The following is a 22,022-nucleotide window of genomic DNA, read 5'->3' as shown; positions in this document are numbered from 1 at the left end:
GTTTCCTTTCACTCTCTAGGAATTGGTCTAAACCTTTTCTAGGATTTCTTCTGTTCTTAATGTACATCAATAATCTCATTTTTGTCACCCTGAGCCCTGCCAGGCATGGATATTCCCTGATGTCTTATCAATGCCCTTATCAATTTTCATAACTTCCAATTTGCATTGCTTGCTATCTTTATTCCATTTTCCCCATTTTTACATACTGATTTTTCCCTCTCTAACAGTTATTTTCCCTTTGCCACTGAATGGAGTTTTTAGGTAAAGTTGTCCACTTTCTTGACTATAGAATCAAGGCTTTTTAGCTATCTAATATACTCTCCATGAAGAACTCCCTAATTTCATTCCCATTTTTTTGTCTAATTTTTTCCTCCCAGTCAGTTTTGCTGATAATTTGCCTCAGCTTTGGGGAATTAACCCCTTTGAAGTACTAAGTGTCTATAGGTTGGGAACTGTTTTCTGTTTCTCCATTTTAATAGAGAATCACAGAATCATAGAATCTCAGGGTAGGAAGGGACCTCAGGAGGTCATCTAGTCCCACCCCCTGCTCAAAGCAGGACCAACACCAACTAAATCATCCCAGCCAGGGCTTTGTCAAGCTGGGCCTTAATCAGTTCCATTCTTTTATTTTGTATTCCTCTATCATTTGCCCCCTTATTTTTTCTCTTCTCTAAACTAAACAGTCCCAGATGTGTAGGAATTGTTGATGCGTGGAGAACCATAAAATATGGAATTGGCATTAGTAGGTTCAATTGTTCATAATTCATTTACCTGAATAATGAAAATGTCATTTTTCAGTGTGTGAAGGGCGACCAATCTGCTTCACCCATGAGAACAGCCTCCAGTTGTGCATGTAGTGCCCCATAGTAACATTTCCTCTCTCTGTCCAGGCATTTGTACTGCGACCATCACCCTAGACTCTGGGCACATAAAGGAAGTCAGGGGAACGTACGGTATGTGCAGGAGACACCGTTCTACCTCAGAGTTGGACACTATCTCCCCTACTCCATGTCAGATTCCAACACAACTGACTTCATCAACCCCTCCACTTTCATCCTGCTGGGCATTCCTGGCCTGGAGGCGGCCTATGTCTGGATCTCCATCCCCTTCTGTGCCATGTACATCATAGCCATCTTGGGGAACTTCACCATCCTGTTCATTGTAAAGATAGAGCCGAGCCTCCATGAGCCCATGTACTATTTCCTCTGCATGCTGGCCATCACCGACCTGGTCCTGTCTACGTCCATCCTGCCCAAAATGCTGAGCATCTTCTGGTTCAATTCCAGGGAGATCGATTTCAGTGCCTGCCTCACCCAGATGTACTTCATTCACTGCTTCACAGTGATGGAGTCTGGGATCCTCGTGGCCATGGCTTTGGATCGCTATGTGGCCATCTGTGATCCCCTGAGACATTCCACCATCCTGACAAAGCTGGTGGTGGCCAATATCAGCCTGGCCGTGGTGCTGCGTGGTGGCATGCTCGTACTGCCCCTACTATTCCTGGCGAGGCAGTGGCCATATTGTAGAACCAACATCATCCCCCACTCGTACTGTGAGCACATGGCTGTGGTGAAACTGTCCTGTGCCGACATCCGTGTCAGTAGTTACTACAGCCACTTTGTGGCATTCTTGGTGACTGGTCTGGATGTGTTTTTTATCACCATGTCCTACACCCAGATCCTCAGGGCCATCTTCAGCCTCCCCACAAAGGATGCCCGGCTCAAGACTTTTCAGACCTGTGTCTCCCACCTCTGTGTCATTTTAGTGTCTTACATCCCACCTCTGTTCTCGTTCCTCACGCACCAATATGGCCACAATGTGCCCCAACATTTACATATTCTTATTGGCAACATGTACCTTTTGGGGCCCCCCATGCTAAATCCCGTCATCTATGGGGTGAGCACCAAACAGATCCGGGAGAGGTTGCTCTGGCTCTTTACTCATAAAAGAACCTAAAGTTTTCTCCTGGTGCTTTGGCTCTCAGACCGCGCTCTGAGCAGAGATCACTGGGGACATGGTGCTGGGCCTTTTTCCTGAATCACTTGCTGGATAGTCAGAGAGACTTAAACCTTTTCCTGACATTACTGTGCTATGTCAGCATGACAAACTAGGGAATCAGTCCATGTACCATTCACTGGGTTGCCTCCTTCCTAATTGCTGGTAACTGGACCCCTGAAAACCCACCCCTTGCCCCACCTCTTCTCCCAAGGCTCTGCACCTGCTCTGCTTCTTCGCCCCAAGGCCGCACTGTTGTCACTTGCTCCTCTATTCCCCTCCCCCTGACACTTGCTGGATCATTTCCACAACCCTCCCTACACCCCCAGTGGCAAGCAAGCCCCATTTCAGAATCTGGTAGGAATGGCAACGTTAATCATGATTCCAGGGGCTACTTAGAAAATTCTACTTTTTCGGCAGATAACTTAGCAGTTGGTGACAGGAGAACTGTATTTAATTCCTGTATAAAGAAAGAAAATTAAATAAATATTAGAACCACTCAGCACTTAGCAGCACCTTGGACTTCTATGCAGGGGAGCTGGAGACTGTGTTTCTCTTCAACAATAACCTGGGTGGGTGCCTTCATACCTTACTAAAGTCTGTGGTCATTAGGGGTTCTCTCAGGGTTTGATGTGTCAGCTATCTGCCCAGAGCCGGGGCGGCACACAGAGGGAACACGCATGCAGCCGACTGATATCAACATTGAACAGAGCAGAGCACCACACTGGTAGCATCTGATGACAACCTCCTCATTCTGTTCCCTCTTCTGGGGAAATTCCATTCATTCCATGCCCAACCCTCTGCAGAGATGTTGGAGAAAAGTGGTTTCTATCTAGAATACAGTTACTCCCTTCTTCTGTCCCAGCGAGATCTTGTTAATGGCTGATAGTCTTTAATGACTGAAAGGTGAACTCTCAGGCTGGAAGGAGGTTACTAGTGGAGTTCCTCAGGGATCAGTTTTGGGACCAATCTTATTTATCCTTTTTATTACTGACCTTGGCACAAAAAGTGGGAATGTGCTAATAAAGTTTGTGGATGACACAAAGCTGGGAGGTATTGCTAACACAGAGAAGGACCGGAATATCCTACAGGAAGATCTGGATGACCTTGTAAACTGGAGTAATAGTAATAGGATGAAATTTAATAGTGAAAAGTGCAAGGTCATGCATTTAGGGATTAACAACAAGAATTTTAGTTATAATTTGGAGACACATCAGTTGGAAGTAACAGAGGAGGAGAAGGACCTTGGAGTATTGGTTGATCACAGGATGACTATGAGCCGCCTATGTGATATAGCTGTTAAAAAAGCTAATGCAGTTTTAGGATGCATCAGGCGAGGTATTTCCAGCAAAGATAAGGAGGTGTTAGTACCATTACACAAGGCACTGGTGAGACCTCATCTGGAATACTGTGTGCAGTTCTGGTCTTCTATGTTTAAGAAGGATGGATTCAAACTGGAACAGGTACAGAGAAGGGCTACTAGGATGATCCGAGGAATGGAAAACCTGTCTTATGAAAGGAGACTGAATGAGCTTGGCTTGTTTAGCCTAACCAAAAGAAGGCTGAGGGGGGATATGATTGCTCTTTATAAATATATCAGAGGGATAAATATTAGGGTGGGAGAGGAATTATTTAAGCTTAGTACCAATGTGGACACAAGGACAAATGGATATAAACTGGACACTAGGAAGTTTAGACTGAGCCTGCCTTGGCTCCCCTCCCTACCAGAGACAGTGCCTCTCCCTGAGCTGCCAGCAGACAGAGCCCCAGGAATCTAGGACATCTCCTTGGGGGTTACACATAACAGGGTTAAAAAAAACCTAGATAAGTACCCGGAGGATAGGTCCATCAATGGCTATTAGCTAAGATGGTCAGGAACTTGAACCCATGCACTGGGTATCCCCAAATATCTGACTGACAGAAGCTGAAACTGGATGACTAGATCACTTTATTATTCCCTGTCGGAGAAAAACTCAGTTCTCGCTTTTTGTTTGGGTGCAGCAATATCAAATACTTTATTATTTCTCCAGTAATTACAATGGAGGGAGAGAGTGCCATAGGACACAGGGTCGCCCCAGTCCTGGACAGGTCTCTCAACTGGTAAACAATTACAGCAAGCCTTTATACCTTTGTTACAGTCAATTTCTAGCAATAATACAGACGGTAAAAAGAAACAATTGCATTTGTTTATACATAAGCCTTTCTGCTATCTTATTTGTCTCACTCCTAAGAAAAGCAAGCCTGCATATTTGGTTATCAGTTTCAAGGTCATAATAACTTTGTACACAGTTCTTGTCCTCTCGCCTCGCACTATCCTTGCTTCTACAAGTCTCACGTCATTAGGGTTACAGTATGGCCTGACTCTTGCTAACTGACTGACATGCATTAAAATCCCCTTCAAATCCTTGTTAATTATTTCCCTGCTTCCACACGGCCCCCTTTTGTACTTCTAGTACAACAAATAATTTCAAATCTCTATTTGCATTAATTCGTGGATTTCAGATTCTATATCAGATGTTTCAACCTTAGGGGTTTTGATTGGATGTAATGACAAAGCATGATTAGCATGAACATGAAAGGTATTGCTATTATTACGTTTTTTTACAACCACAACAACAATAATATAATCCTAAGCTAACTAACAACTCTACAAACAATAACATTCCCATAGGAATAATATAATGGGGCCGTTGTACAATTTTGGTTACAAAGCACAATACATCATACTTAGTACATAAAGTAGACGCTCTATAAGCTGTATGAAAGGCATTCTTTTCAGCTTGATATATATTCTGAAGCATGTGAATTTGCCCTTGCAATTCAGAGATTCTTTAAACCTCTGGTAACAATGAAAGCAAATTTTGAAATCGATCAGGCACTACTCTGGTCCAATTAAAATATACCTGAAATCTAAGAGCTACTTGCAACATTCTATCTGCAGACCAATAAATGATATAATTGCCTGCAGCCAGGGGCAGCTCTACATTTTTGGCCGCCCCAAGCAGTCATGCGCGGGAGGCGCCCTGGAGCCGCGGGAGCAGCGGACCTCCCGCGGGCATGACTGCAGAGGGACCGCTCGTCCCGCGTGGCTCGGCTGGACCTCCTGCGGCTGCGGACGGTTCGCGGGTCCGGCCGCTCCGCTTGAGCTGCCGCAGTCATGCCTGCGGGAGATCCAGCCGAGCCGCGGGATGAGCGCCCCCTCCGCAGTCATGCCTGCGGTAGGTCCAGTCGTCCTGGGGCTCCGGTGGACCTCCCGCAGGCATGACTGCGGCAGGTCCGCCGGCCCAGCCTGCCGCCCCCCCCCCCCGCTGCAGGCTGCTCCTCGGCTCGCAGCGGCAGGATGAGCTGGGGCCCCAGCCTTTTGCCGCCCCCTAGATTTTGCCGCCCTAGGCACCAGCTTGTTTTGCTGGTGCCTAGAGCCGCCCCTGCCTGAAGCAGTGGTAAGATCAATATGTATATCTTGCAATGTGATGGCTTTAACGTACACACAGCTATCATTAGCTTGAAAAAGTGGGTGTCCCGTCAGGGTAGTTCCTTGACCTCCACTCTCTCAGCAAATATTGTCATAAACAGTGACAACTTCCCCTGGCTTCAGTTTATAGATACACTGAGGTGTGGTGGTTCTAACGGCCAAAATGTCCATTGACTCTCTATTCTTATCCAAAATGTCAGGTGTTATTTTAGGGGTACTGTCTATAAATCAGGTAGGTATACCAGGTGGTCTAATTTCCCAGATGTCTCGGTAAATAATTACAGTCCCACATGCATCCTCCCCATGGACCCAGCAGGATAGGGTATGTGGGAGCCCACACCCACCCTAACCGGTCCATATGCTTGGAAGGAGCACTGTGAATGTCCACACTTCCATCCAGAAAGTGTCCAATTATGTCTTCATGACCACAGATCAGATGGTACTCCTGATGCGTCTGTAAGGGCAGTGGGCCAAGTCTGGTCTAGATCCCACTGCAATGCCTTCCCAGCCTCAGTGATATTCAATACCATCTCTGTCAGTAACTTCTGGGTCATAGAACTAAGGGTGGAAATGACATGTAACTCACCAACTCCAGCCTGTACTTAAGATAGCTGAGCTTCAAAAATAAGGCTAGTGGCCTTTTCTAGTTGGCCCATTTTCTTATCATGTTCTTGGCCTTTAAAAATATTCCAAATGGCTACTACACTATTAGCCCCAGCCCACAGGGATCTGCCCAATTTCCTCTTTTTCCAGGTTCTCTGTTGTGCTAATCTAATGGCAGCCCCTTGTGAGCAATCTGGGTATGTAAAAGTGATCTAAAAACTGGATAAAGGCAATGTCTTTTAAAATCCAATTAGGGAGGGCAATACATACTGAAGGATTTATCCAAAACACAGGGCGCAGCCTGTAGAATAACCCCCAAAATCCAATCAATACCATATTCCCAAGCATGGGTCCCACAATTTTTTTTTATTATTATTATTATTTTTTGCCAGTGTGTAATCCTTTGCTTCGTCACCAGGGTCAGTTCTCAATGTCCCTTTTAGTCAGGAATTCCTGGACTTCGGCAATGTCAGTGGAGTGGGTGTTTCTTCTTCTTCTTCCCGAAGCAGTCGTGGTCCAGCATCCTACAGGGGAGATTACCAGGACATCACCCTGTAATGGGTTTGCTTTTTCTAGAAAAGTCCAAAGGCACAGTTGGTCTGTCAGCGGACAAGGGAGAGGTTGCCAGCAGGTCACCTTGTCCTTTTTCCTGCTGTCCAGAAGCACAGTGGAACTAGAAGAAAGAATAGGCTAATCAACAGTAGGAAAAATCTCCTGATGTGGAGGGGTCTTTTTGCAGTGAGAATCCTGGGTCCAAGCAGTCAGTCTGTGGCACTTCACAGTGGTGTTGGTAGTCAACAGGACTTGGAAAGGGCCTTTCCAGCGTGGAGCCAAGGCAGTCTTCCGTTGATGGATCTTTATGGAGACCCAGTCTCCTGGTTCCAACGAGTGGCAAGGTTGCACAGGATCCTTCGGTAGTGCTTCCTTCACCTGTGTATAAAAAGACTTAACACATTTCATTAGTGCCTGACAATACTTAAGCATTATGTCATCCATCAAATGAATGTCCATCTGAGCTCAGGTTAGTGGGGGTGCAGCTGGTAGTTGCATTGGGCGTCCTGTCAAAATTTCATGAGGGCTGAGTCCAGTCTTTCGATTGGGAATGGCTCTCATACTCATCAGGGCCAAAGGAAGGGCATCTGGCCACTTTAAGTTTGTTTCAGCACAAATCTTGGCCAGTTTATTTTTTTTTTAAATCCCGTTCTGGCGTTCCACTGTCCCAGCAGACTGTGGTGGTGAGGGCAGTGAGCTGCACATAACTCCTTTACAATCTGTCCAGTAAAATGAGTTCCACGATCACTGTTGATACTCACAGGGATGCCAAAACATGGTACAAAATCTTTAAGCAAAATTTCACAACAGTCCTGACATTTGCTTTCCTGCAGGGAAAAGCTTCAACCCAATTGGTAAATACATTAACTAAAACTAATACATATCCATAACCACAACATGTAGACATTTAAATAAAATCAATCTGAATATTTACAAAAGGTCCCCAAGGAGGAGGGTGGGCTGCCCGCTGCACACCAATCTCGTTTAACTGCAGCAACCATCCCCCCCTTTCCTTGGTAGTCAGCCAAGTCTTAGCCGTGAGCGGTGTCCTTGACTGGGGCCAGCGCATGTTAGCTATTCCCTTTTTCTCCCTTCATGGCTTTTTATTCCTCTAACCTCTAACATTACTCTTTACTTATACACCTTCTTTTATACCATGAACACATAAACATTACTGTTATACAGTACATTAGTCTTATTATTCAATGTATGTCACATATACCCTTTCATTAAAATAACCTTATAACAGAACTTTGGAACAACAAGCCAGGACAAGCACACCCACTTTGAGAAGTTCACTTAATATAACCTCTAGTCCAATAGCTTTCCACCATCCTCAGCCCTCTGGCTAAAAGTCTGAGGTAGCCAGAAGGATCCCCTGTACAATATGGGGAGTGGGTTAACTTTTCATGTCCTTGCTTCCAAAGACTGTTGGTATGCAAATTTTAACAACAATTCTTAATTAAAAGATTTGGCCAATGTAGTTTCTTTCTCTTACTTAAGAAAATGTATTAGACTTTATCACATTTTTCTGATGTAACCAAACACTTTGCATTCTAAGTTGAACAAAACAAGTATCTGCATTTCAATCCAACACTTCCGCTTGATTTCAAATCAGACCATCTCATGAAAATATTAAACACAACAATTCTGGCCACGAGACAAACACCACAAGACAGAACATAGAACACACAACATAATTTTGACTGTGCCAGTAAATCATATTACGTTGAATGCTGTGCAGCTGGCATTAGTTTTCTTTGATTATCTGAAAGACAAAAACAGAGGTCCACCCCTTCTGGGCAGTCAATCATTGCTTAAAATATACAAATACTCTTGTTGATTTCAGGCAAAACAGAGGAATTACCCCATATTTTCTCGTATGGGTTTCATAGGCAGCCCTGGTTTCAGCGGCCTCTACCTTATCAGTTAATTAATTTGCATTAACACAGATGCTTTCTGGCTTGCTTTTTTTACTTTTAACTCCTGCTTCCTAATAAAATTTTCATTACATAGCACTGTATACATTCTTCAACTGATTTAACAAAATTGTTCATAGCCAAATGATTGCAATCTAATAATTTCTTTGCCTGAATTTATTTGCAAACATTTTAAAGACACCAAGAACTCTTCTCTTGAGCATTTTTACAAAGTTCAACTGCTGTTCCCTCCAGCAACTACAGAGTCAACTTTTCATGTTCCTTAAAAATCACTTGCTTGTCTCCCAACAGTCACTGTTATCAACTCAAATCACCATACCAAATATCCTCCTGGGTATTTGAAATCCTCATGCTTATATTCACTTACTCCTTCCTTCCACTACACCCTCAAAAGTTTCCAACCTGTTCTCCAATCTCTCTGTCTGTTGCCTGCCCGCCTGGGCCCAATCCTGTTTTTCTCGCTGAATTGTCCCGTCCATGGACACTAGCTTGTTCCACAACCAGTTTGTTGCCTGCCCGCCTCTGTCTCTATTTTCCACAAGCAGCTGGGGCTGAAAACAGTTTTTCTTTGCACTTAGCATAGTCCGCGCTGATTCTTGACCTTGAACACAAAACAACTTCTCCTTTATCTCTGGGCTAAGCTGAATTTCAAATTAACCCATTCCTAGACAAATTGCTCACACTGTGTCAGAGGCTTTTCTTTGGTGATTAAAGGCTCCTCTGAGATATATGATCTTATCTAGATTGAAGGTACCTTCTAATGGGCATTGTTTAGATGAATTTTCACGCGTGTACAGATTCCAATCATTTAAATACCTGCAGGTTTTAGGACCATAATGTACATACATGTAATATGCTGGGGTACCCTTAGGGGGTAAGGTGGAATGTTTAGACTGTCCCTTACCCATTTTCCAATCACACAAACTGAGGGGGGTGCCCTGTCTGCACTAGCGGATCAGAATCTAAGGATCTCTCCCTACAGGGCACTCACACAGGAGAGACTCACAAAAATGACCACGACTCTCCTACACCTCCCTTCAGCAAAGAGCGTCGGCTAGTCTCTGGGAGACAGCGCCGCTTACTCTGATTGCATCCAGTGAGATGATCAGACTGTCAGTAGCCCACACGGAAAGGAAGGGCAGGGAAGATGGGTTCACACACACCCAGACCCAGGCAGTTTCCTCGCAGGACTATGCCAGGCCGAGTCAGCCCACCATGGGTCGGATCTCCTAAAGATCCACTAGTTACCGGGCTTGCGTTAGAGCAGTCCTGATCATGAGCATTCGCTTCACAGGGTATTCTGGGCGTCTTCCGGTAACAGCCACTCACACTGGTGTACACACACACACACACCAAGGCCTCTTTTTTCCCCCCTTTTTAACCTTTTTATCTCTTTTTAATTTTTTTTTATTTTTTTTTATTTTTTTTTTAACCACGATGCATCTTTACCTGGTCCAGACCAATACCATGAGGCGGTATGACGACCCCTCTTGAGGCGGTAAAAAACCCTCAGCACCGGTGCATTCTAATGCATTTACCTATGCATTACCTTATGCATTTACCTATGCATTACCTTGTTGGCCAACTCAGCAGTTCCCAATACTGCTATAAACTAACCTTGTTGGGGCCTTTCCCCAATACCACTCTGCATCTGATCTTGCTGCACAGTCAATAAGTTCAGATGGCGTGAGCCGAACAGAGACAGACGTCCTCACGGACAGTCCTCCTCCGATATCCCAATAGAGATTTTAAAATTGTTGTGTATTTGGTTGTCATGGGTTTTGTTACTATGGCAACTGAGTTAGACTATTAAGGGATAGCTCAGCCGGTTTCAACCGGCTGAGTGAGCTCTCTGTCTCTGTAAATAAAATGGAGGTTTTGGTTAGCTGTCTGCTCTCTGGCCTCAAGTGATTGCTTCCTAAACCGGCTGCCCCAAGGATACAACACTGGCGACGAGGATGGGATCCTGGTGCTGCTCCAGTAACAGAAGGAAGTAGAAGTCAAGGTAAAGACCAAACAAAGAAAAAAAGCTGCTTGTTGCACTGACTGTGAAAGTGAAACTAAAAATCATGGCTACTCTGACCAGGCCCCTGGATCCTTTTGATGAGAATACAGAGCAGTGGCATGTGTATACTGAGCGTTTTGAGCTTTTTGGTATTGCAAATGACATTACAGAAGCGAAGAAGGTGCCAATATTCTTAACTGTTGTAGGGGCTAAAACCTACTCTCTGCTACGCAGCTTACTACACCCTGTTAAGCCTGAGACTAAATCTTACAGTGACATTGTGGAAATCCTGGGGTCTCATTTCTCCCCAAAACCACTGGTAATTGCTGAAAGATATAGGTTCCACAAAAGAGACCAAAAGGAAGATGAAACAGTTGTACAATTTGTAGCCATTTTAAAAAAGCTTGCAGAACACTGTGAATTTAAAGAGATGTTAAATGATGCCCTGCGTGACAGGTTAGTGTGTGGCCTGTACAGTGAAGCTATACGGAAGCGCCTACTGACAGAGGCTCAGCTTACCTTACAGAAGGCTGTTGATACTGCTGTCTCCATGGAACTGGCTACAAGGGAGGCACAATATATCGGTGCATCCCCTAGGGTGCAAAAAGTGTCACAAGAACTGACCCACAAAACGGTGCAGAGTCAAGAATGTTACCGCTGTGGTAAGCTGGGTCACCAGGCATCAGAATGCTGGTGTAAGGACCTGGTGTGTCAACACTGTGGCAAAAAGGGACACATTGAGTGTGCCTGTAAACAAAAGAAAAAGAGGCCTGTGGTCTGGCCGACAAAAAGAGGAACCTTGCATACCCTAGAGCATACCCAGGATGATCAAAGTGACACCTCCTCACAAGAGGAAGTGCCACTGCATGTTTTGTCTTTGGCAGCGGGCTCACATGAATACTGGGTAACCCCCTTATTGGAGGGCAAACCTATACGCATGGAACTAGACACCGGTGCAGCTGTCTCGCTGGTTCCGGAGACTGTGTATAAGGAAAAGCTACAGCATCTTCCGCTTAAGGCAACAAAAACTGTTCTGAAGACATATACAGGTGAAGCTGTGCCCATGTTGGGCACTATTGATGTTAAGGTGGAGCTCAATGGACAGGCGGCTAAATTGCCACTGTTTGTGGTGAGAGGTGACTACCCAGCCTTAATGGGTAGGTCTTGGCTTGGGAAGATTCAGCTGAACTGGGCAGAAGTGCACCGGATGACTAAAGAAGAAACCAGTCGAACCCCTATACTAAGGAAACATGCTGCTGTTTTTGGAGATGATTTGGGAAGTATGAAGGGAATCACTGTGACATTGAACATTAAACCTGGCAGTCCACCAAAATATCTGAAAGCCCGAACTGTGCCATATGCCATCAGGCCAAAAGTTGAAGCAGACCTGGAGCGCCTGGTCACCAATGGAGTCCTAATACCAGTTACCCATAGCTCATGGGCCATTCCTATCGTTCCAATAGTGAAGAAAGATGGCTCTCTCCCGATTTGCAGTGATTTTAAAGTCACTGTCAACCCAGTGTTGTGTGCAGAGCAATACCCGCTTCCCCGCATCGATGACCTCTTTGCAGGACTGGCTGGGGAACAAAAGTTCAGTAAGATTGATCTGAGTCAAGCATATTTACAGATGCACGTCGATGAAAAGTCCCAAGAGCTGTTGACTATTGTGACTCATAAGGGGCTTTATCGATACTGTCGCCTACCCTTCGGAATCACATCGGCTCCCGCCCTGTTCCAGAGGGCTATGGACCAGATCTTGTGTGGCTTGTCAGGAGTTCAGTGCTACCTGGATGATATCCTGGTCACTGGAAGAAATGAAGAGGATCACTTAAAGAATTTAGAGGCTACCCTACAAAGACTGGAAGAGTATGGCCTACGAGTTTGCAAAGACAAGTGTGAATTCTTCAAGCCCTCTGTTGAATATTTGGGACACATCATCGATTCTGCAGGTCTTCATAAGGCCCCTGCAAAAGTTAAAGCTATTGTGGAGGCTTCCCCACCTCGAAATGTAAGCCAGCTACGCTCATTTCTAGGACTACTGAACTGTTATGGAAAGTTCATCTCACAGTTAGCCACACTGCTAAAACCACTTCATGAGCTCCTTGGGCAGAACAAGGCCTGGAAGTGGACTGAAGCCTGTGATGTTGCATTTAACAAAGCTAAGGATGCATTGTTAAATTCTGAAGTTCTAACACACTTTGATCCATCTTTACCCCTGCAATTGGCCTGCAATGCTTCCCCTTATGGAGTGGGAGCGGTCGTGTCACACATTATGCCTTCGGGAGAAGAAAGACCTATTGCTTTTGCTTCACGCACTCTAAGCAAAGCAGAAACTAACTACGCCCAAATCGAACGTGAGGCATTAGGAATTGTTTTTGGAATTAGGAAGTTTCATCAGTACCTGTTTGGGCGAAAGTTTACTCTTCTTACAGACCATCGACCTCTGACATCAATTTTTGGACCCTACACAGGCATTCCCCCATTAGCTGCTAGTCGTATGCAACGTTGGGCATTGTTACTTTCAGCACACACGTATGAAATCAAATATCGGAAATCCACTCTGCACGGCAATGCAGATGGCCTCTCAAGGTTGCCTTTACCGGTCAAACATCAAGATAGTGCCCAAAAGGAAATCTTCTACTTTGAACAGGTAGAGAATACACCCATCACTGCTGCTCAGATAAAGAAGGCAACCCGCGTTGACCCAGTATTATCCCAAGTTATGGACCTGGTGATGCATGGAAAATCTCGACAAACCTCTCCAGTCTCACCCAACCTTGTTCCCTACATGTCCAGGTGGACGGAGTTATCGGTCCAATCTGGTTGTTTGTTGTGGGGGAGGCGTGTCATTATTCCAACACCCCTGAGATCACAGATGTTAGAACAGCTACATTCCGGTCACTGTGGAATAGTGCGCATGAAGGAAATTGCACGAAGCTATTTTTGGTGGCCTAGATTGGACAGTGCTATTGAAGAGAAGGCAAAAGCTTGTATGTCATGTCAGGGTGTAAGAAATGCACCCCAGTGGGCACCCCTACACCCATGGGACTGGCCTGAAAACCCGTGGCAACGTATTCACATTGACTTCGCTGGCCCCCTTGAAGGAAGCATGTTCTTGGTGGCAGTAGATGCCCATTCTAAATGGCCAGAAGTCTCTATAATGCAGTCCACTACTGCAGAGAGTACTATCCAAAAACTACGAGGACTCTTTAGTCGTTTTGGTCTGCCAGAACAACTTGTGAGCAACAACGGACCGCAGTTCGTCTCTCAGGAGTTTCAAAATTTTATGAAGGCAAATGGGATACACCACATCACGTCAGCACCATATCATCCGTCCACCAACGGATTAACTGAAAGATTTGTGCAGACAATGAAAAACGCTTTGAAATCAGCAAAGGGACAACACTCCATTCAAAAGCGTCTGGATACCTTCTTACTTTCCTATAGAAACACACCTCATGCTACGACCCAGGCTTCCCCAGCCTTTCTAATGATGGGACGACAGCTGCGCACTTGCTTTGATCTGCTGAAACCTTCTGAACCCAGACAAACTGTGCAACATCAGCAGCAATATCAAGTCATCAGACGGGCACCCAGAGCAAAAGACCGAACCTTTAGCCCAGGGCAGCCAGTTTTGGCTCGGAATGATACTTCCAGAGCTAAATGGGTCCCGGCCACAGTCATCACTCAAACAGGACCTGTTTCCTATACAGTCCGGACTGCAGAGAATCTTACCTGGTGGCGACATGCAGATCAGCTGTTGCCAGGTCATGCCAGTCTTCAGGACCCATCTGCAGTTGAGGGGTCTGACTTCACCCCTCCTGGTGAGACACCGAATCATGAGTCACCTGTTCCTGACTGTTCTCCTCCATTACTGCCGGCAGCTGAGATACCCCTTTGCCCAGCACGAGCTGATACCACCTCCTCACCTATTCGTGCTGCGGACCCTGAGCCCCTAGTACTTTCGGGTGCAACAACACCAGAAGTTCGCCGTAATCCACCTAGAGACAGAAGGCCTCCTCATCGGCTGGATCTTTAGTTAGGGCGAACCCACGGTTATGGGGCAAAATAATCCCCAGGGTTTAGCTGGGAATGGAGGCAGTCTACCCTCCTTCTCTAGTTTAGTGTGTGTTTTATTTAGGGGATGTTCTTATTGGGGGGGAGGAATATGTTGTGTATTTGGTTGTCATGGGTTTTGTTACTATGGCAACTGAGTTAGACTATTAAGGGATAGCTCAGCCGGTTTCAACCTGCTGAATGAGCTCTCTGTCTCTGTAAATAAAATGGAGGTTTTGGTTAGCTGTCTGCTCTCTGGCCTCAAGTGATTGCTTCCTAAACCGGCTGCCCCAAGGATACAACAAAAAGGTCTCATACCTTTCATGTGGCGCCATGGGGTTCGAAGGGGAACGATCCGTAGTAGCCGTCTGTGGGTCCGTGGGCGTTGCCATCCCGGACGAGCCCCCAAATTGTTGGAGAAAAACTCAGTTCTCGCTTTTTGTTTGGGTGCAGCAAAATCAAACACTTTATTATTTCTCCAGTAATTACAATGGAGGGAGAGAGTGCCATAGGACACAGGGTCGCCCCAGTCCTGGACAGGTCTCTCAACTGGTAAACAATTAGAGCAAGCCTTTATACCTTTGTTAAAGACAATTTCTAGCAATAATAGAGACGGTAAAAAGAAACAATTGCATTTGTTTATACATAAGCCTTTCTGCCATCTTATTTGTCTCACTCCTAAGAAAAGCAAGCCTGCATATTTGGTTATCAGTTACAAGGTCATAATAACTTTGTACACAGTTCTTGTCCTCTCGCCTCGCACTATCCTTGCTTCTACAAGTCTCACGTCATTAGGGTTACAGTATGGCCTGACTCTTGCTAACTGACTGACATGCATTAAAATCCCCTTCAAATCCTTGTTAATTATTTCCCTGCTTCCACATCCCTGTTCTGTTCATTCCCTCTGAAGCACCTGGCATTGGCCACTATAGGTAGACAGGATACTGGGCTAGACGGACCCTTGGTCTGAGCCAGCCTAGCTAGTCTTTTGTTCTTTTGTCCATGTTATTTTTGACCTAGTGGAACAACAATAGATATGTGATCTATGAAGTTATTTATATAACCCCTATCGCTGTAATGTCTTTGCATCTCCTGGTTGTTAATTAATATCTCAACAAAGCATTCCTGAGAGAGAGAGAAATGTGATTTTCCCCATTTTACAGATGGAGAACTGAGGTACAGAGAGATAAAGTGATATGCCCATGGTCCAGGGCCTTCAGCAAAAGACCATGGAAGAGCTACAAGAATGATTCTAGGACTGAAAAGCAGGCTTTACTGTCAGAGCCATCTCACTCTTAATCTGTTTCGATTCAATTGACTTGGTCACAAAATGGAATTCCTTCCCTGTGGAGAAGATCCCTTATGTGAGAGGGTCTTTCATCTAGCAGACAAAGACATACAAGATCCAGTGACTGGAATCTGAACCAAGACAATCGGGAAATAAGGTGCATATTTTTAATGAGGGTAATTGACCATTGAAACAACTTACTGAGGGATGCATTGTATTCAAACCCTTAAATCAAGGTTGAACTAGAGCGTATCTTTTAGAAAGAGTCATCCACTCACCAGGTACCGGGTGGGAGGCAGGAATCACAGGATGGAATTCTAGGAACTGTGTTATACTGGAATAGATTATCATACTGGTCCCTTCAGGTCTTAACATGTGTAACCCAGAATTCTGAAAGTGATTCATTTCATGGTGACCAACTTTAGACTCCTTGGTTGGATCTAATTTTCAGAAAATTCTTCTGAGAGTAGAGCCCTTTGAGGCGCATCAGTAACTATAGGAAATAATAATAATAAGAAGAAGAAGAAGAACAACAACAACAACAAATACCTAGCTCCTAGATGGCACTTTTCACCAGCAGATCTCCGAGCACTTTACGAACGGGTCAAGATCATCATCAGCAATGACAATGAGAATGCAGTACATGTTTCAGCTAAATTTATAGGAAAGGTATCAAGATTGGCAGACAGTTCAGGACTAAGGAGATACAGTAATGTGTCTCAATGATGGTTCGTTCAGGCAAGGGAGAGCTGTCACCTCACCCTGTTTGACTGGTGATGCAATGCAAGGTTCAATTCTTTAGCCTTGTACAAACACTAGGACTTTCAATGTAAAACCATCAGAGGCAATCACAAATAATCAAAACCACTTAAAGGAAAAAATAATAATTGAGAGCCAGACAGGGGTTCACCCTGCCTGTGACTAGAAACAAAAGGCTCTTTTCAGTCAAAGACGGAGAAGCACGCTGTATCCATCCACCGAGGAAATGCTTTGCAGAGTGGGAGTCTTTTCATGAACATTTGGATCCTGGATCTTGTGAAACCAGCCAACTCTGCAACAGACTGAACTTGGGAGGTGGCGAGTGGGTGGGAGGGTGGGGGGAAGAATCCACTTTGTTAGATAGAAAAGGTTGTGTAGGATAGGAAAGGATAAATGTAGACCTAGGTTGTATTTTATTATTTTCTTTTGCAATGTGACCATTTGTTTCCATCACTCTTTCCTGTTTCTGGTTAAATCTTTATTCTTTCTTAAATAAACCAATTTTTGTTTTTATTACTAAAGATCTCAAGTGCCGTGTGTAACACAGGAGCGGTGGTTTAAGATAAGACTGATAAACAGGGGAGACTGCTCTTCAGGGGATGTCTGTGACTAGCCAGTATCAGAGATGTTTATCACAGGGGACTGATTCAAAGGGACTTGGGGACTGGGGTGCTCCTATTAACCTGCAATGCAGAGTCAGGGCTGGCCCAGAGGAGAGTGCTTGAGTGTCAGGGAGCTGATTATCAGCCCCCACAAGAGAGATTCCCTCTCACTGAGGCAAGGGCTAATAAGGTGACTCACAGTCCTGGATGTCCTGAGAACCATCACTCACAGGCACAAATTGATGAAAAATAGTTCCATTGATGATAATCAAACCACAAATTGTTAACATCAAATGTCAAAATATACAAAGTGAAGAGTCTTAAATCAAACGTTCATATGGTCTCGAGTAGCCTGGCTATACATTTTAAGTTATACAACTTTAAGTTCTTGAATCCCAATGTCTGCTGGCGTTACTTATTGATTGTCTGACACACACACACACCCCCCTCACAGTTTCTGGCAACTGTGAAAATTTAAATCAATAAACATTTTTAAAAAATGCAAAATACTTATGGAAATATAAATTGATAAAATAATTAAAAATGCTTAAAAACAAAGAGATTAACCTTCAAAATGATATAAAAATAAAATCTGAATTCTGCCAACCCTAGACATCGAACCCTTGACAGCCTCCTGTTTTCTAATGCCAAAACTGTCACCGCTCTGCAAAGTGTAGTGGGGCACTCGACATGGGTGGACAGAATTGTGGGAAGAGCTCTGAGTTAACATGTTCCCAACACTAATGCTGTGGACATAATACCCAGTAAAGTGTTGTATACTAAGCCTAACATCTACGTATTAGCTAACACAGCCCTTAACTCACACGCTTCCAGAGACCACTGAGCATCAGGGCTTTGTATGCTCAGAGCTGTGAGCTGCCACGTGAGTGAACCCCTCTCCCCACTGCACAGGGTGATCTTTCCCGTACATGCTCCTGTAAGCCACCCTTCTCCCCTGGTGTAATGGCTGAAGAGACTCCGCCATGAAGAAGTCAGTTTCCCCAAGACCCCTGACTCACCAGCAATCCCCCCAGCAGTAAGACAATGTGAATTCAGCTCATCCGCTCTGGGAAGGATGAACCCAGCTCCAATAGCAGGAGACTCCCAGCTGCAGGGGTTGGAGAGTGGGAATAGCTTTATATACAGCTGGTGGGTGTCCCCATGGAGGTTCCTCACCAGCTGGGGGTCTGCCTCTCTGGGCCATTGACACAGCTAAATAGGGAGCCTAAATATACACACAGAGGTGAATGGTGTCAGGAAACAGTAACCTTCCCCTGTCTGCGAATGAGACACTAACACCGACTCCTTTAAAATACGAGAGAAGAAATAAAAGGACACTGAAGTTAATTTTAGTTTTCTCCCTTTTTGTTGGATGGATTCAGAGCTCCATTTGCACTAGCATCTATGACAATGGGATCATAGCTCTGGGGAGCAGCATTTCTTGGATGGGTTCTGTCGAACCTGTCTATTTGTCTTTACGGTATTCCTCGTAGTGATGCCAAAAGGTGCATGTTACTGTACTCTGCTAACTGCAGTCAAATATAATACAAAGGTCCTACATAAATAATAGGATTTTTTAATATAGGTCTTATTCATTGACAGGAAAGAATCCTGTGGCACCTTATAGACTAATAGACGTTTTGCAGCATGAGCTTTCGTGGGTGAATACCCAGTTCTTCGGATGTAAGTAGTATTTGCATCCGACGAAGTGGGTATTCACCCATGAAAGCTCATGCTGCAAAACGTCTGTTAGTCTATAAGGTGCCAAAGGATTCTTTGCTGCTTTTACAGATCCAGACTAACATGGCTACCCCTCTGATACTTCATTGACAGGGAGAGTGGTGGGTTTTTTTTTCTTATAAAGGTCAGTATCACAGGAACATAGGAATCACCTACTAATCTCCTGGACTCAGTGATCCCTTGTGAAAATGTGTTTCCTGAATTCATAGATCCCAAGGCCAGAAAAGACCATTGTAATCATCTAGTCTGAGTTCCTTAACACAGGCCAGAGAATTTCTCCAAAATATTTTTGGATCAGATATTTTAGGAAAACATCCAATCTTGAATTCAAAATGGTCAGTGATGGAGAATCCACCACAATCCTTAGCAAAGTATTCCAGTGGTTAAATGTCCTCACTGTTAAATATGTACACTTTATTTCCAAACAGAATTTGTCTAGCTTAAACTTCCAGCCATTATCTTTTTCTGCTAGACTCAAGAGCCCATTGTTAAATATTTGTTCCCCAGGTAGGTGCTTATAAACTGTAATCTAGTCCCCCCTTAACCTTCTCTTTGTTAAGCTAAATAGATTGAGCTGATTGAGTCTATCATAAAAGACATGTTTACTAATCATTTAATCATTCTTGTGGCTTTTTTCGGAACCCTCTCCAACTTATCAACCTCCTTTCTGAATTGTGGACTCCAGAAATGGACACGGGATTCCAGCAGTGGTCACAGCAGTGCCAAATACAGAGGTAAAATAACCTCTGTATGCCAGCTCGGGATTTCCCTGTGTATGTATTCAAGGACTGTGTTTGTCCTTTTGGTCACAGTGTTGTACTGGGAGCTCACTCTTCAGCTGATTATTCCCCATAACACCCAATTTACATTTGGTTATATTAAAACACAGAATGTTTGCTTGTGCCTAGTTTACCAAGCGATGAGATCAGTCTGTATCAGTGACCTGTCCTCTTCATTACTTGCTGCTCCCCCAAATGTTGTGTTATTTGAATACATTACTAATAATGATTTCGTGTTTTCTTCCAGGTTACTGATAAAAATGTTAAATAGCATAGAGCCAAGGGCTGATTCCTCTGGGACTCCACTGGAAGCACATACCTTCATGATCATTCCCCACTTTACAGTTACGTTTTGAGACCTATTTTTTAGCCAGTTTTTTATCCATTTAATGTGGGCCATGTTAAGTTTACATTGTTCTGTATTTAAGCCAAATATCATACAGTAACAACTCAAACACCTTACAGACGTTTAAGAATATTACATCAAAACTATTGCTTTTTATCCATCAAACTTGGTATCTCAGTCTAAAAAAGATGAGATTATTTTAACAGGATCTATTTTCCATAAACCCGAGATTATTTTAACAGGATCTATTTTCCATAAACCCATATTGATCGGCATTAATTCCATCACCCTCTTTTAATTATTTATTGATCGAGTCCCATAGTAGCAGCTCCATTATCTTGCCCAGAACTGACGGCAGACTGGCAGGCCTGTCATTACCCAGCTCATCCCATTGACTGTTTTAGAATATTGGCCAAACAGCAGGTTTTTTACAGGCTTCCGGAACTACCCCAGCGTTCCAAGAAAATCAGCATTAATGTTCCAGCAAACTCCTCAGTGTTTTTAAACTACAGAGCAGCACCAACAGCATCTACTGGAGATGCTTCTGCACAACTCTTGATGGGAAGATAACTCAGAACCACTGTTCGGACACTGGAAAAGAATCTATCTCCAAAGTGGTCAGATATGAAGAGAGTAGCCAACTCAGATACAAGAGCTTAGAAACACCTTTGCAACAGACGTCACTCAAAGAACTGCCGAGTCTAGAACCTGGTGACTGTGTTTGTCACCAGGAGAAAAAGCATGGATAACTCCAGCTATTGTAAATAAAAATACTTCCTAGCCCAGACCATCTCTGATCAAGACTGACCGTGTAGAGTTCAACGCAAACCAGCGACATCTACAGTTTGTTCTTCAGAAGGAGAAATCAACAGAACAACTCTACAGATGGCAGATGGAAACCTAGAAGGAAAAGACTCAAAGATTCCAAACTACCAGAGACACTCACTGCAACTAATGGACAACCAGATTACCAAGTTGTTGCACATGCAAGTTGTGTAATTGGAAAAGTGCGTAGCCCATCCACTTTTCACCATGGGCCTGGTTCTCTGCCCCTCATCCTCCCCCTGATGTCCCCCACACCAAGCCAGGAGCTGAAGGTGGGCCAGGGAACCCGGTACCCTCCATCTGCCCATGGTCAGGGGACCCTAGAGCAGAGCCAGCCCATGTCCCTACCCCCTGGGCTCCCCAGCCCGGGCAGGCAGATGGCCCACGGATCCCTACAGCTGCCCACATGGCTCATACCATGGCCCGGCTGCAGCTCTTCAGTCCCTGAGGCCCTGCCTCCCAGCCAGGCTGGAAGCTGGAGCCAGGCAGGGGTAAGAGCCCCAGAGGCAGCTGTGCAGAGTCACAGACCCTCCTCCTGCCCTGCGTGTGGGGCCCAGGGGGTGGGGACATAGGCTGGGGGCTGCTCTTGGGTCCCCCCACCCTGGCCAGGTGGAGGGACCTGATTCCCTGGCTGAGATCCGACTTCAAGCTTGGTAGGGGGGCAGGGCTTCAGGGAGAAGAGGAGGGGCAGTGGTGGGGGGCAGGGCCAAGTAGCCCCCCTACTTTTAGGAAGAATCCATCACCCTTGCTGCCTCTCAGGGCCCAGAGTGCAGCTGAGCCTCCCGGGCCTGCTCCACCCCGTCCTCTCTGCTGAGATTCCTGCCACTATTGTGCCACAATAATGCAGGCTGAGCCACCCAAACCCAATACCCGCCTGAAGGGTTATCCTCACATCCCTTTCCCTTCCCTCCCCGCCGCAGGTATTCACCCCTCCCAAGCGGAGGCAATGCACAGTGAATTAGAACGGTTCGAATCAGGTCTCTCTTTCAGCTGGCTGCCATGGGACAGAGCTCCAGCTGCTTTAAATGGGTAAAATCGAACGGCTGTCTGCCCGTTTATC

General features: G+C 45.0%; 1 protein-coding gene across 1 annotated transcript; it reads left to right on the top strand.

Annotated features, from left to right (window-relative positions):
- Positions 1–1,008: 1,008 nt before the first annotated feature.
- Positions 1,009–1,956, top strand: LOC120386820 (olfactory receptor 52R1-like). Its single transcript, XM_039506712.1, has one exon. The coding sequence runs from the start codon at positions 1,009–1,011 to the stop codon at positions 1,954–1,956; it is 948 nt and encodes a 315-aa protein (XP_039362646.1).
- Positions 1,957–22,022: the final 20,066 nt, after the last annotated feature.

The sequence above is a fragment of the Mauremys reevesii genome, linkage group 1, assembly GCF_016161935.1.
Source record: "Mauremys reevesii isolate NIE-2019 linkage group 1, ASM1616193v1, whole genome shotgun sequence".
Lineage (NCBI taxonomy): Eukaryota > Metazoa > Chordata > Testudines > Geoemydidae > Mauremys > Mauremys reevesii.
Note: the sequence above shows the minus strand (reverse complement) of the source record. Positions and strands in the feature narration are given on the sequence as shown.